The sequence below is a fragment of the Geotrypetes seraphini genome, chromosome 2 (genome assembly GCF_902459505.1).
Source record: "Geotrypetes seraphini chromosome 2, aGeoSer1.1, whole genome shotgun sequence".
Lineage (NCBI taxonomy): Eukaryota > Metazoa > Chordata > Amphibia > Gymnophiona > Dermophiidae > Geotrypetes > Geotrypetes seraphini.
Window position 1 is genome coordinate 348,715,824 of NC_047085.1, and position 15,116 is coordinate 348,730,939.

General features: G+C 43.1%; 1 protein-coding gene across 16 annotated transcripts in view; it reads left to right on the forward strand.

The window, feature by feature from the left end:
- CLASP2 (cytoplasmic linker associated protein 2) overlaps positions 1-15,116 on the forward strand; it is a 650,335-nt gene that overhangs the window by 195,780 nt on the left and 439,439 nt on the right. For all 16 annotated transcript variants that reach the window (XM_033930348.1, XM_033930349.1, XM_033930352.1 and 13 more), the window contains one exon: positions 10,532-10,611. In XM_033930348.1, coding sequence (XP_033786239.1) covers positions 10,532-10,611 — 80 coding nt within the window. The remainder of the gene's footprint in view (positions 1-10,531; positions 10,612-15,116) is intronic.

Below are 15,116 nucleotides of genomic sequence, written 5' to 3' on the forward strand. Positions count from 1 at the left end.
ACATAAATAAAAGGATCTATGTTCCATAAACACTGGTGAATGCAATGCAAAACAAAACAAAGAGAGAGGAGCAATGGTCTTTGAATGTCACAGGAGCTGTTGGTTAAAAACGTTTATTAAGAACAAATGGCTTCAGGAAAGGGAAATCATGTTTAACAAATTTACTTCAGTTTTTTGAGACCGTGAACGAACAAATTGATAGTGGAGAACCGGTGGACATAATATACTTAGACTTCCAGAAAGCATTCGACAAAGTTCCCACATGTAAGACTTCTCAGGAAACTACAAAGCCATAGAATAGAGGGGGATATACAAAGATGGATAGGCAAATGGCTGGCATAAATGGGAAGTTCTCCAATTGGGATAAAGTGACTAGCGGTGTACCCCAGGGCTCGGTACTTGGGCCAATCTTATTTAATATTTATATCAATGACCTAGAAAAAGGAACATCCAGTGAGATCATTAGGTTTGCAGATGACACAAAGCTATGTTGGGCGATCAGATCGCAGAAGGATAGCGAGGAACTCCAGAGCGATTTGTGTCATTTAGAGAAATGGGCAGAGAAATGGCAGATGAAGTTTAATGTGGAGAAATGCAAAGTAATGCATTTAGGCAGAAAAAATAAGGAATACGAGTACAGAATGTCAGGTGCAACTCTGAGTAAGAGTGAACAAGAAAAGGACCTGGGTGTACTGATAGATAGGACCCTGAAACTGTCAGCACAATGTGCGGCGGCGGCAAAGAAAGCAAATAGGATGTTGGGCAAGATAAAGAATGGAATCACGAGTAGATCGGAGAGGGTCATAATGCTGCTTTATAAAGCAATGGTCAGACCCCACTTGGAATACTGCGTCCAACATTGGTCCCCCAACCTAAAGAAAGATATAGAACTGCTGGAGAGGGTGCAGAGACGAGCAACGAAGCTAGTAAAAGGTATGGAGAAACTGAAATACAAGGATCGACTTAAGAAACTGGGATTGTTCTCCCTTGAGAAAAGGAGACTGCGAGGGGATATGACAAAATAGAGCAGAAAAAATTATTTACATTGTCCAATTTGACACGGACAAGAGGACATGGAATGAAGTTAAGGGGGGACAAGTTCAGGATAAATATCAGGAAGTTCTGCTTCACGCAGAGAGTGGTTGACACCTGGAATGCTCTCCCAGAGGAGGTTATTGCGGAATCGACCGTCCTAGGATTCAAAAGCAAACTAGATGCACATATCCTTACGAGAGACATAGAAGGATATGGGTGACTAAAAATTATGCCAGGTGTACACCTGGTAGGGCCTCTGCGTGTGCAGATCGCCACACTTGATGGACCGAAGGTCTGATCCGGAGATGTCGCTTCTTATGTTCTTAAATGTCCTATGTAAAAACATCAACACAGAATATATTTGTTGCTCATAAAAATCGCAACATATAATGTGTTTCTATTCTGATGCTATGTGTTGCAATTTTTAAAAGCAATTGGAATTTTAAGTTCCCCAAATATATTCTGTATTGTTATTTTTACATTTGGCCTTTTGTTCTCAATAAAATCTGTGACATCCAGAAACTAGTGCTGCCCGATCCAGGAAAAAAAAAAAATTAGATTCGATTCAGCCTATTGAATCGATTTTTTTTTTTTTTTTTTTTTTTAATTTGATTTTCCTGCCCAATTGGGTGGTTTTTTCCAAACATCCTGGTAGGTTTATTTTATAGCCTCTTCGCCCCCTTTGCCCTCTCCTACCCACACAGTTCCTGTGGTGTAGACAAAATAAACAAACAAAAAATACATATTGTAATCACAAAACAGAAAATAAAATTATTTTTCCTACCTTTTGTTGTCTGGTCATTTTTCAAATCATGTTAGTCCCATGTTGGTCTGGTTGTCTTTTGATCAGGCTCTCCTTCTTTCTTCTTTCTCCGTGCTAACCATCCATCTTCTATCTCTGTCCTCCCCTTCTGTTTCACTTTCCTCCCCCATGGGTGTGGCATCTTTCCTTTTTTTCATCTCCATCCCTCCGCAGCTGCAGCAATGGACCCCACCATCCACAGGTCCACCATCTCTCCTTTTCTCAACTTCCCTTTCATCCAGCATCTCTCTTCTGTGTCCCTGTCCCTATTCTCCTCTCCAGTACTGTCCCCCTTGTGTCCCTGTTCCTATGCTCCCTCCATGCCCAGCATCTTATCTCTTCCCATATCCAGATTCTTCTTTCTCTCTTCCTTACCTCTTGTATTCCCTTCCCCAGGTACAGGCTTTCTCCTGCTATCCTGCACCCTGGCCACCTACTTTGGAGCAGTATCTGTCCCTCTTGTACCCTTCCCCTTGTGGTCTTGCATTTCTCTTTCCCTCTCTCCATTAGTCCAGCACCTCTCCTCTGCTTTCCTCCCCCTCTTTTTGGTTTGGTTTCTTCCTTTCACCCCAGGTCTAGCATCTCCCCTCCCCTCTCTAACTCCTTCCTCCTGCCTCGAAGGCACTTTTCCTTCTCCTCCCTCTACACAGGCCTGCCTCCTGCCGCGAAGGCACTCTTCCTCCTCCTCCCTCTGCACAGCCTGTCTCCCAGCTGCGAAGGCCTGCTCCCCCTGTGAAGGCCTGCTCCCCCCAGCTTCCACGCATTTACCTTGTTAATATGGCAGCCTGCAGGATCGCTGGTGCTATAGCGATCCCTGCAGCTGCTGTCATCCTCAGCGGCACATTTCCTCTGCCGCGATCCCAACCCTGACGTCAGACGAGGGGTGGGATCGTAGCAGAAAGAACGTGCTGCTGAGGACGACGGGCAGCTGTAGGGATCGCTATAGCACCAGCGATCCTGCAGACTGCCGTATTAGTTTAAGCCAGTAAGAGCGAGGAAGTTGGGGAAACATTCAGGCCTTTCCGACTGACCCTCCCCCATCAAGCAGGAGCGGCAGCGGACGGCTAGCAAGAGACAGCGCTGCCGCTCCTGCTTTAGGAAGGCAAGAGGGGAAGGGTTGGCCATCGAATCGGGAGGCCGATTTTTCTTAAAATTGAATCGATTCAAATCAATTCACCTGATTTGAATTGAGGAGCACTACCAGAAACCATTGTTCCTCTATGTTTTGTGTATGAGCAAGTTGACCAGCTTAAGTAGTCTCTTTTTGTATCTATTTTCTCCTCCTTCACGAAGCCTGAATAGTACTGTTTAACTTGTTTTATTTGAAATATGTATTGATTCAATGTTTACCGGACTTAGATTTATTTTCTTCATTTCTATATTTATTCTGTAGCCCCTGGCCTCCTAGAGTATCCTGTGGCTGGTTATGTGCACAGGAGGCAGGCCAGAAGGGCACTATCAGGAGAGTAAATAGTACTAATAGAAATTTCCTCTTTACCAGTATATTCAGGGTTCTGGGACGCTGATCCCTTGAGCTATATGCATAGAGATAGCCTGCTGCTTAGAGAAATTCTCTCTGAGCTCCCACAAAACTATTAACCAGAGAGAGACAAACTGTTTTTCCCTACTCTCTTCCCCTTCTGACTCCAACTGCTGCCTTAATTCTCTACACTGTTTTCAGACTGACAAATGAATCTTTCAAAAAGAGCCAATGGAAGCTCTCTGCTCCTGGCAGTGGGAGGAATCCACAGTGTGCAAGACACCTTCCCCATTGCCATAACATCAGAGGCTATAGAAAAACCTCTAAAAGATGCAGTGAACAGATTAATCCCCTCTCCTCACACTCTCTCCCTGCCACAGTTGTTCAGGTCCCCACATCCATATGTAAGGCCAGTCCTGCCTAGTACAGCAGAGTCATCCTGACTAGCTACTTGAATATATGTTCTTATGCATTCAGGAACTGTCAATAAATCAGCAATTATATATATGGCTATAGTGTAGTGCCCTTGATATCAGTCCAAAATAATGCAGTCTTGTATAAATCACATAGGACTAGATATTATTAGCTTTTGTAGACTTATATGTCCATAGATGAGAAAGTCTCAGGCCCACCACTCCACCGCTGTTACTTTTCCAACCGCGGGAAGAATTACATGGTAACCTTCATCATTGGCTATTCCATATATATCCAATATTTCGTATAAAGAGTTTTAAATATGCTTAAATACATTTATCAAAAAATATATATATTTTGTATATCTCATTTTCTTTAAATATTATACTATTGTGCACTTATCTTTGCTTTCGCCAAAGCCTGGGAGTCAGACCCGACATGTTTCGCTTTGTGCGCTTTATCAAAGGTCTCCCGAGGTAGCTGCTGTCATCCGACTCCAAATGTATCTTATAAGAAAAAGACTTATAAAGTAAATTTATACAATAAATCAGCAATGACAGTCTTTGCAGAAATTTGTAAAGACTGATTAGAAGGGGTACACAATACATTATAAACAAGTTTTGTGACAGGCTTATGGTTCCTGTCTGACCTTTGTACCTCTACAGTGTCAGCATGCTGACCCAATGAGTTGTCTGAAATAACAGGCATACTTTCTCTATCGGCTGTATTTTTCTCAGTTACTACAATTAAATATATGGGAGCATTAATGTCTGCCAATATTCCTTTGTAAGGACTGTTAATCAACTTTGGACTTGCTAAGTTCAGATAGAGGTTCAGATTCACTGGTTGATTCAGATAAATTTGGTATTGCTTCTGGCCTATGTGTAGGAGGTGCATGAGGTGTGTCATATGTATGTCACTAAGATCCTCTGCACTGCTAGCATTTCTTTCAGTTAATGTCTTAGTGACCCATTTGTGAAGTGTTTCACTAACTCGGATCTAGGCTTTTTTTAATGCTGGTGGGTCCATATAGTATTCAACAGTGTCTGCAATTCAAGAACAGCAAGCAACAAACAAAGGAGAAAACTGCAGACAGTATGTACAAGATGCAGGCTGTGTTTATTAAACCAAATATAAAATGCGGTAACTATTGTCAACCTTTTTTTTTTTTTTTTTTTTTTACAAACCCTGGGACCCTACACAGTCCGTGTTTCGGAGAGCACCCTTCTTCAGGGGTCCATTGGTTGAAAGGGTTAAAACAAACCACAATATAAATTGGAAATAAGCAAAGCGCCTGTATTTGAGCAATCAGTACAATCCAACTGTACAGGCGCTTTGCTTATTACCAATTTATATTGAGGTTTGTTTTAACCCTTACAACCAATGGACTCCTGAAGAAAGGTGTTCTCCGAAACACGGACTGTGTCGGGTCCCAGGGTTTGTAAAAAAAAAAAAAAAGTTGACAATAGTTACCGCATTTTATATTTGGTTTAATAAACACAGCCTGTATCTTGTACATACTGTCTGCAGTTTTCTCCTTTGTTGGGCCCATATAGTATTCCATCTGAAATTTGAAATCCTTAAGCTCTGAAAATTCTGCAGAGTGGTTGGAGTCGCAGCTTTCTTATTCATTCTTTGAGCAAGTTTGATGTCTTAACTTTTGTTTGTCTTTTGCTATTGGGTTGAATGTTGTAGAATTCTCAATTTGTGGCAATCGGACTGATTGATTTGTGGGGAGTAGGTGATTTCTGTGTAGAGTTTTCTCAGGACCTTTTCCACTTTCCGGTGTCAGTTTGTACACATGCAGGTTTGGCAGTGGAGTCAGTACCACATAGGGCTCTTTGCACTACCAGTTTGATAGCCTGTGTGTTCTGAGATGCCTAGAGCTCTGATCAGTGCTCTGCCCCAAGCTTGTAGCTCTTGGCTTTTGACTTGGGCATCATAGCGGAGTTTATTGCCTGTATTTTGTTTGTCAGCTGTCTCCTGAGCTGCTTGATAAGTAGCATTGAGTTGCTGTTTGAGATTCTGAATGTATTTGAGATGGTTTCCTGATGTCTGACCATCTGTTGTGACCCAAAACATACATCCACAGGTAGTCTAGCTTCTCGGCCAATCATAAGATAATAAGGGGAATGCCCTGTGGCTTCATTCTTTGTGCAGTTGTAAGCATGTACCAATCTGCTGACATGTTGACTCCATTGTTTCTGTTTTGGGTCTAAAGTACCCAACATGTTAACAAAGTTCTATTGAATCTTTCTGGTTGTGGATCTTCCTGTAGGTGGTAGTGTGGTATGTGAGTTTGTGATGCCACAAACTGTGCATATTTCTTTGATTAACTGGCTTTCAAAATCTACCTTGTCCAAAGTGGATTCTGTTGGGAAATCCATAGTGTGTAAAATATTTCTCCCATAACACTTTTGCAACTGTGTCTGCTCATTGATTTTTAGTAGGGTAGGCTTGGGCATACTGGGTAAAATGATCAGAGTCCCCCCAAATATTACCAATGTTTTGGCTGTCATTTTCCAGGCACAGAAAATCAGTGTACACCAGGTCTAGTGGTCCATTGCTGGTAATGTGCATTAGAGCAGTGTTTTTCAACCGCTGTTCCGCGGCACACTAGTGTGCCGCAAGATGTTGCCTGGTGTGCCGTACGGTGCAGACACGGATTAGGCCTCAGGCCGGGTCCCGCACGCGCTCCCATGAGACACCCCCGGTCCCCGCTGCTGTTCAGTTTCGATCTTCTGCTCTGACGCAACCGGAAACAGGAAGTTGCAGCAGAGCAGAAGATTGAACACTGAGCAGCCGCGCGTGCGCGGCTCTTTGGGAAAGCGTGCATGTCGCAGAAAAACAAAACCTACAAACTAAGGTGAGGCGAAGGGAGAGAGCTGGCTAAACAGTAGGATCGATTGGGCAGGCGAGTGGTGGCTGCGGGGACCATGCGATCGCTCGTGTTCCCGGCTCAAATTGGAAGGAGGGAGTGAAAGGGAAAAGGATTCTGGGCCAAGGGGATGAAGACGGAAAGAAAAACCCACAGCAGGAAAGAAAGGGAAGGACAGGCAGGTGAGCCAGATGCTAGAAGCAGGGGGGGGGAAGAAAGAGGGAAAAAAGCTAGATGGGGTTGAAAAGAAGAGACACACTGGTATGGAAGAGGAAGATAGGGGAAATCTGGACACAGGAAGGTAACAGAAAGAGGGGAAATTATGTGCATAGGGATAGAGACATAAAGGGGACATGCCATGGGGATGGTATATGGACACAGGGGGGGGGGGGGCAATGACAGATACATAGGGGAGATATTAGAAATGGAGAAAATAGGAGCACAGAAGCGAGATGGTTTGTGGGGATGGGACAGGGACCGAGCTTGCAGGCTCCAGTGGCTTGCACAAATTACATTGTAACGTGCCATGAAAATAAGAGGGAGGAAGGTAGATAGATAAGCCACGTGAGAGGAGCTGAAGGGTAGTAGAAAGGAACAGATGGTAAAGGAGGGAGGGAAGGGTGGTGGTGGAAAGGAATAGGACAGACATTGAAGGAGGGTGGAGAGGAACAGACCCCGAAGGGAAATGTGGAAGACAGAGTGGGAAGAAGACAGATGCCAGACTATGGGGGAGCGGAGGGAAGAAGATGGGTGCTAGACCAATTGGGGGGGGGGGTGAAGGGAGAGGCACAGTAACAGCAAATGGAAGAAGTAGAGAGAAGACACACAGTGGATGGAAGGAATTGAATGAGAAGATGTGGAAAGCAGAAACCAGACAACAAAGGTAGAAAAAAAAAATTATATTTATTTATTTATTTTTTGCTTTAGGATAAAGTAGTATATTAGTTGTGTTGATAAAAATTTATAAACAAAGCCCTGCCAGCTGAACATCTCTTTCTCTAGTTCAGCAGCAGGAACTTTGATTTATAAGAAAGGAATAAGCTAAATATTACAGTACTAAGGCTTATATGGATGCAGCGGGGACGGTGACGGGGCAGTGAATGGGATGGCAGTGGCGGTGACGGGGCGGTGAAAGGGATGGCGGTGACGGTGACGGGGCGGTGAAGGGAACGGCTGTTGACGAAGAGCTACGTGTGTGTCTTTCTTCGATTCCAGCCAGAATATTAGCTTTGTTTTCAGCCAAACAGGCCCAGGTTTCGCACTGAATAAAGTATTTTATAATTTTTCACTATTCTGTTTACTTAATATTTCATAATAAAGTAATTATAAAATACTTTCTTTGTGTTTATTTGATTCCTATTCAAGAGAATTACTTTATATATAGTCAATATAGGCACAGAGTTAAATTTTGTAACATTTTCTAATGGTGGTGTGCCTCGTGATTTTTTTCATGAAACAAGTGTGCCTTTGCCCAAAAAAGGTTGAAAAACACTGCATTAGAGGCACAGCTCAAGTAGGCAATGTTTTTCATAATACACTTCCCACATGTCTTAACATATTGTTCAATGTTAACAGACAGTTTGGGCCAGAAGAACTGGGCCCTGATTAGCTCAGTGGTATGATCCACTCCAATATGGCCGGTCTCATCATGTAAACTTCTACATCCTTGGCGCTGAGCTGTTTCCGGGTAGCTATTCAGGAAACAGTTCAGCGCTGAGCAGCAGCCCCAAAGCATGCCCCTGTTCGGCACCCCAGTGGCTGAAGAAGCCAGAATTTGAGGCGGCACCAACCGGGTTAGCAGCGGGGCAGGAGTGCAGAAAGCTCACTTCTGCCTGCTGCACCTCTGGACCACCAGGGATTCCAGCAGCAGAGGACGTAAGACGGATGGACTGACAGGGCAGGGAGGAAAGCCTGGGAAGAAAGGGGGCTTTGAGTGGTGCCTGGCAGGGAAGGGGCTGGGTGCAGAGCCTGACAGGGGAAGGGGCACTGTACATGCATATAAGTGTTTCTTTCTTTTAAATGTTTTTAAAAAGGAGGTACATCGTATACGCTGCTGTGTCCTATATGCCAGTAAATACGGTAATTATGGAAGTAGGGATGTGGGGCTGCACTTTAAATTTCTGAGATTGTCTCTAATGCTTCATTCTGAGGTATGTTGGTATACAGCAAAGTTTCATCTAGCGTAGCCAAAATAATTGTTTGAGAAGGCGATACTTGCAGACCATCTAATAATCTCAAAAAATGAGAACTGTTTTTTTCGTAGGATGGAATCATCTCAACATGCATCTGAGGAAATTGATTAAAGTATCTCCATACTCTCTCTAAAAGAGAGTTGCGTGCCGATACTATCGGACAGCCTGGGGGGAGGGGAATTCATATTCTTGTGAATTTTGGGAAATGTATAAAAAATTGGAATTTTACTACTACTAATTATTTCTATAGTGTATCAGACACACGCAGTGCTGTACAAAGTCGTAAAGAGTAAGAAAACAGTCCCTGCTTGAAAGAGCTTACAATCTAAATAGGCAAGACAGACAAACAAGATGTCATGGATACAGTTAAGGGGAACGGTTAATTAGCTGGCTGGGTTAGAGGGCAGAGGAGTAGGGTTAAGGTTTGAAAGCTATATCAAAAAGGTGGGTTTTCAGTCTGCTTTTAAACAAGGGAAGGGGCTTGACGGACAAACTCAGGTAATTTATTCCAGGCATAGGGGGCAGCTAGATGAAAGGAACTAAGTCTGGAATTGGCAGTGGAGGAGAAGGGTAACGTTAGGAGTGACTTATTGAGGGACTGAGTTCTCTGGGAAGTGTATAAGGAGAGAGAAGCAAGGAGAGATATTGAGGGGCAGCAGAAAGAATACACTTTTAGGTCAGCAATAAGATCTTGAACTGTATGCGATGGCAGATAGGGAGCCAGTGAAGTGACTTAAGGAGAGGGGTGACATGAGCGTAGCAAGGTTGGTAGAAGATGAGTCTCGCAGCAGAGTTTTTTGCACAGATTGCAAGGGGGAGAGGTGACACTGAGGGATACCAGTTAGGAGTAGATTGCAGTAATCTAAGTGCAAGGTTACAAGAGCTTGGACAAGGGTCCGGATAGTGTGCTCGGAGAGGAAGGAGCAAATTTTGGTAAACTTGGTGTAACTAAGAAATTGATCTTCTAGGCAAGAAAGCTTTCTTTGTACCTTCGGTCACAAATTGAAGCACTTTACCCAAAATTCCATCTGACGGATCCTTCTCCAATACTTGATATGTAGACTCATCCAGTAACTGATGATACACTTCCTTTCTAGAGTCCTCAGTATCTTGAAGAATGATAGCTCCACCTTTATCAGCTTTCCATATCACAACCGTCAAGTCGTAAGATCTTGGAGAGCTTGCCATTCATGAGTTGTCAAATTGTAGTGTCTCCATCGAAGAGATTGTTCAAATGTCTCAACTTCCTAATGTCTAACTAGTTATCCCATGATTCCACATAGAGACAAGTGAAAAACAAATTATAAGAGGGTTTGCTGCCTCTGAATACAATCTGTAGCTGGGTAGGGGTGTGGGAGTACTGCATATAAAATTTTCTGTAATTTAGTTGGAGAATCAGTAAAATCAACCAGGAAGTATGTCTATTAAAATCTTCCTGGGAAGAATACTGATAACACTTTTATAGATCCTTTTATAAAGCCGTGGTAGCGATTCCTCTGCGGCAAGTGCACTGTGGGAGAATTGCTGCCACAGCTTTGTAAAAGGGGCCCTTAATGTTAAAAAACAAACACTAACCTTAGCAGTTGCCTGCTAGAACAGCAACATCTTAAATGTGTCGTGGCCTAACACTGTCATCACATCATAGTATGTATATTACATGAATCAAAAATGTGTTGCCTTTTTTGTTGTTGTTTTTTTAGATGCTTGATTTTTTAATATTCTTTTTACAGGAACAACAAAGGAAGGAGGTGCTGGAGCCCTGGATGAAGATGATTTTGTGAAGGCGTTTACAGAGGTTCCCTCTGTTCAGGTATATTACCTTCATATTGAGCTTGGATGCCATTTCAGTGTTCATGTAGTCTTATGTGTTGCTAGTCTTTTTGTTACAAATCTTGTGCGTTACACCTTTTTATTTTTAAAATATAAACTTAATTTCTGGCCAATGGAAGCAGTACTTTAAATCAACTAGCCCTAAAAAGGATCATTTCAGAACAAACCTTTTTCTCTAAGGGACAGCTCCTGAGTGCTGTTAGCAGTTCTCTTAGTTTTTCATAATACACGGGGTGGAAGGGTACATGTATAGATGGATCAAAAATTGGCTGGCGGACAGGAAACAGAGGGTAGGAGTAAAGGGACACTACTCTGACTGGAAAGGGGTCACGAGTGGCGTCCCACAGGGGTCAGTGCTGGGACCACTGCTGTTCAACATATTCATTAATGACCTGGAATCAGGGACAAAGTGCGAGGTTATAAAATTTGCGGATGACGCAAAACTCTCCAGCAGGGTTAGAACTGTTGAGGAATGTAAAGAACTACAAAGGGACCTGAACAAACTGAATGAGTGGGCAAATAAATGGCAGATGAGCTTCAATGTAGAGAAATGTAAAGTCTTGCACATAGGGAAAGGGAACCCGCTGTATACGATGGGAGGGATGGTACTGGGGAAAGGCAACCTAGAAAAGAACTTGGGGGTATTGGTGGATAAAATAATGAAGCCGGCGGCACAATGAGCAGCGGCCTCAAAGAAGGCAAACAGAATGTTGGGCATTATCAAAAAAGGTATCACTACCAGAACGAAGGAAGTTATCCTGCCACTTTATCGTGCGATGGTGCGCCCGCATCTGGAGTACTGCATCCAATACTGGTCGCCATACCTTAAGAAGGAGAGGGTCCAGAAAAGAGCAACAAGGATGATTAAAGACATGGAAAACCTTTCATATACTGAAAGGCTAGAGAAGCTAGGGCTCTTTTCCCTGGAAAAGCGGAGACTTAGAGGGGACATGATAGAGACTTATAAGATCACTAGTGTTTAAGCCCGTTACATTAACGGGTGCTAAAGTACATGTCTGTCTGGTTTTTTTAAATTTGTTTCTCTCTCCTTGGATGCTGTCTGTCTGTCATTCTTTCTGTCTGTCTCTCCCTGGCCCTCTGTCTGTCTATCTTTATTTCTAACTCTATCCTCTTCCCTCAATCCTGCATGTGCCCTTTTTTCTTTCTCCTCCCCACTTCCTTCCAACGTCTGCTCCCCCTGTCCTTCAGACTTCATTCAGCGGCTGTCCCTCCTCTCCCCCACACTTCCATTCAGTGTCTGTCTCCCTCTCTCTACCCCTTCTATCTACTGTTCACCCTCTGTCTTGCCCCTTCCATTCACTGCCCTCTCTTCTCTTTCCATCCAGTGTCTGCCCTCTCTCTCTCTCTCTGTTCCATATGGCATCTCCTCCTTCCTTTCCCCCTTCCTTTTCCCTTGGTCTGGCATACATTCCTCCTTCCCTCCATGCCCTGCCATCTCTTCTTCCCTCCAAGCCATTCTCTCCCCCTCTGCTCCCTTTCCTTCTTGAACTTCATTGGGCAGCAGCAGCATTCACAATTCATTGCTGTTGCCGGCTTCAGGTCTTCCTCTCTGTCGGGTCGTCTTCCTGAAAACAGAAAGTAGACAGGACCCGCCAGAGAGGAAGGCCTGAAGCCGGCAACAGCAGCGAATTGTAAACGCTGCTGCTGCCCGAAAAAGCCAGGCCTTGAAAAACCCGAGGCAGACCACTTCTCTCCCCTCCCAGCCCAACCCCCGCTGACTCGGCTCCCTTACCCTTTCCGATCCCCGCCTGCGTCGCGGAAGCGTGAAGACTGAGTGCCGGCAATCGGGGTGGCGAGGATGCGGCTCAGGAGACTGTGAAGGTGTTGGCGTGCGGTGGCGCTCCACGAAGCCCTCCTCCCGGCCGCCGCCGCCAGCACCTATCGGGGCGGCAAGGACGCGGGCAGGGAGAGAGCTTGCCTGCGCTTCCTCCAGCAGTTGGTGAGTGAGTTTGAGAGGAGGGGAGTGGCTAGAGTGATCCCTGCCGCTATGTTCTAAAATGGAACACGGCCACGGATCAGAAATCACAGCGGCAGGGATCACGAGCGCATGCACGCTCTAGGGTTTTATTATTATAGATGAAAGGCATAGGGAAGGTGGAGGGGGACAGATTCTTCCGACTAGCGGGGAAAACAAAAACAAGAGGGCATTCAGAAAAATTGAAAGGAGACAGATTCAGAACAAATGCTAGGAAGTTCTTCTTCACTCAGAGGGTGGTGGACACCTGGAATGCGCTTCCAGAGGATATGGTAGAACAGAGTACGATATTGGGTTTCAAAAAGGGTTTGGATGATTTCCTGAAGGAGAAGGGGATTGAAGGGTTACTATACAGAATATTAAATGATTAGGGAATAAAAGGTTTAGGTAAAGGACCACTTACAGGTCATGGACCTGGGGGGCCGCCGCAGGAGCTGTCTGCTGGGCACAATGGACCCCTGGTCTGACCCGGCAGAGGCAATGCTTATGTTCTACAGTCTTTTTAATACGACTGTTGCTATGGATAAGAGTACAGCTTAATTTCAGGTGATTCTTTAAAGATTGAATATTCATCTAGAATTCTGGGATTTGTTTTGGATTCTACTTTATCTATGACAAATCAAATTAATATATCTAAAAAATGTTATTTTAGTTTACAGATGCTAAGGAGAGTTTGTTGTTTTTTCACCAGCATCATTTTGTAGTGTTGGTTCAGGCTATAATATTGGCTTATTTGGATTATGCCAATTCCCTTTACATTGGTGTAAGGAAAGGTAATTTGAAGAGATTACAACTTATTCAGAATATGGCAGCCAAAATAATTTTTGGGAAAAATAAATACGATCATGTTACTCCTTTGTTGAGAACTCTGCATTGGCTTCCGATTTATTGGAGGGTTCAGTTTAAATGTGCAAATGTTAATTTTAAAGAGTTTGTATGGGATTTTTTTCCCCATTATTTCCTCTTTCTTTTAACTCTTATCATTTTTAACTCTACGAGGTATATACATAAATTCAAACTATTACTTCCCTATATTAAAGGGATTCAAACATTAGGTAGGCTTTCACATTCTTCAGTCTTTATAATGGTGAAGATTTGGAATGACCTTCCTCCAGATATTAGAACTCTTGTCTCATTGACTCGTTTTAGAAAAACCCTGAAAACACATTTGTTTACGAAATACCTTACAGAAAATTGATATAATTCTCAGTTAATCTTTATATGTTGATAGTCACTGATTCTCTTTTTCTATTCATCACTAATCTCTGAGATTATTTTTTGTTAACTGGTTCGAGTCCCTTCAGGGAATGATCTGGTATATAAGATCAAGGATTAGATTAGATTTTGAATTCTTGGGGGCCTTTTTACAAAGCCGCAGTAGGAGTCCTGGTGCAACAAATATGATTGAATGGACTGCATCACATTTGCTATGTGGGAATTGTTACCGTGGCTTTGTAAAAGGTGCTCTTGGTGCAAAGGCCATGGATCTGATGGTAAAAGTATGTTAGTACTATACTCGCAGCCTTTGGCCTCTTATTCCCAAAAATAATAATTGCATTGTTTGATACACTTAGCTTTGTTAAATAGTATAGATCAGTGGTCTCAAACTCAAACCCCTTGCAGGGCCACATTTTGGATTTGTAGGTACTTGGAGGGCCTCAGAAAAAATAGTTAATGTCTTATTAAAGAAATAAACATTAAGGCAGTTAATAAGTCAGTGGGTTCTGAGAGTGGAATTCTGGAGATAAACAGTAGTGTGAACACCAAACAATAAATACAAAGGACATTGTTTTCATCTAATTCAAGCTAAGTCTGAGTTCTTCTGGGGAGTTGGCTGGGGGGTTCTCAGAGTGATTTTCTGTTTGATTTCACTTGTGTGACCATTATAATTATTGATTTATTTATCACATTGATTCTCACCATTCAGTTTGAGCACACGTGAGATATCCGATGATGGTGTGCTGGTAGGGGCTTGCTAGCTCTCCCCTTGTTATTCATTGCGCTAGAGGTTTTCCTCCCTTCGCTGACCTCTCACACTGAGGATACCTCACTTCACATAAAAAATTTCATATAGAAATAGTGTATTTATTGCTTGGTGTTCACACTACTGTTTATCTCCAGAATTCCACTGTCGGAACCCATTGACTTATTAACTGCCTTAACGTTTGTTTCTTTTAAAGTTCCTCCAGCAGTCTTTCTTGGAGTCTTTTTTGTGTATTTTTATTAAAGAAATTACAATTTTGCATGAGTTAAAAACTCTTTATAGTTTATAAATCTTTCCTTTTGACTAAGGTTTAATAATAATATTGTGATCTATAGCTAAAGAGACATATGATCAAGAAACTGTTTTATTTTACTTTTGTGATTATGATAAACATACCGAGGGCCTCAAAATTGTACCTGATGGGCTGCATGTGGCCCCCGGGCCGCAGGTTTGAGACCACTGGTATAGATAAAGAGGTGACCTTTTAGCTGCTTATATAAGAAGG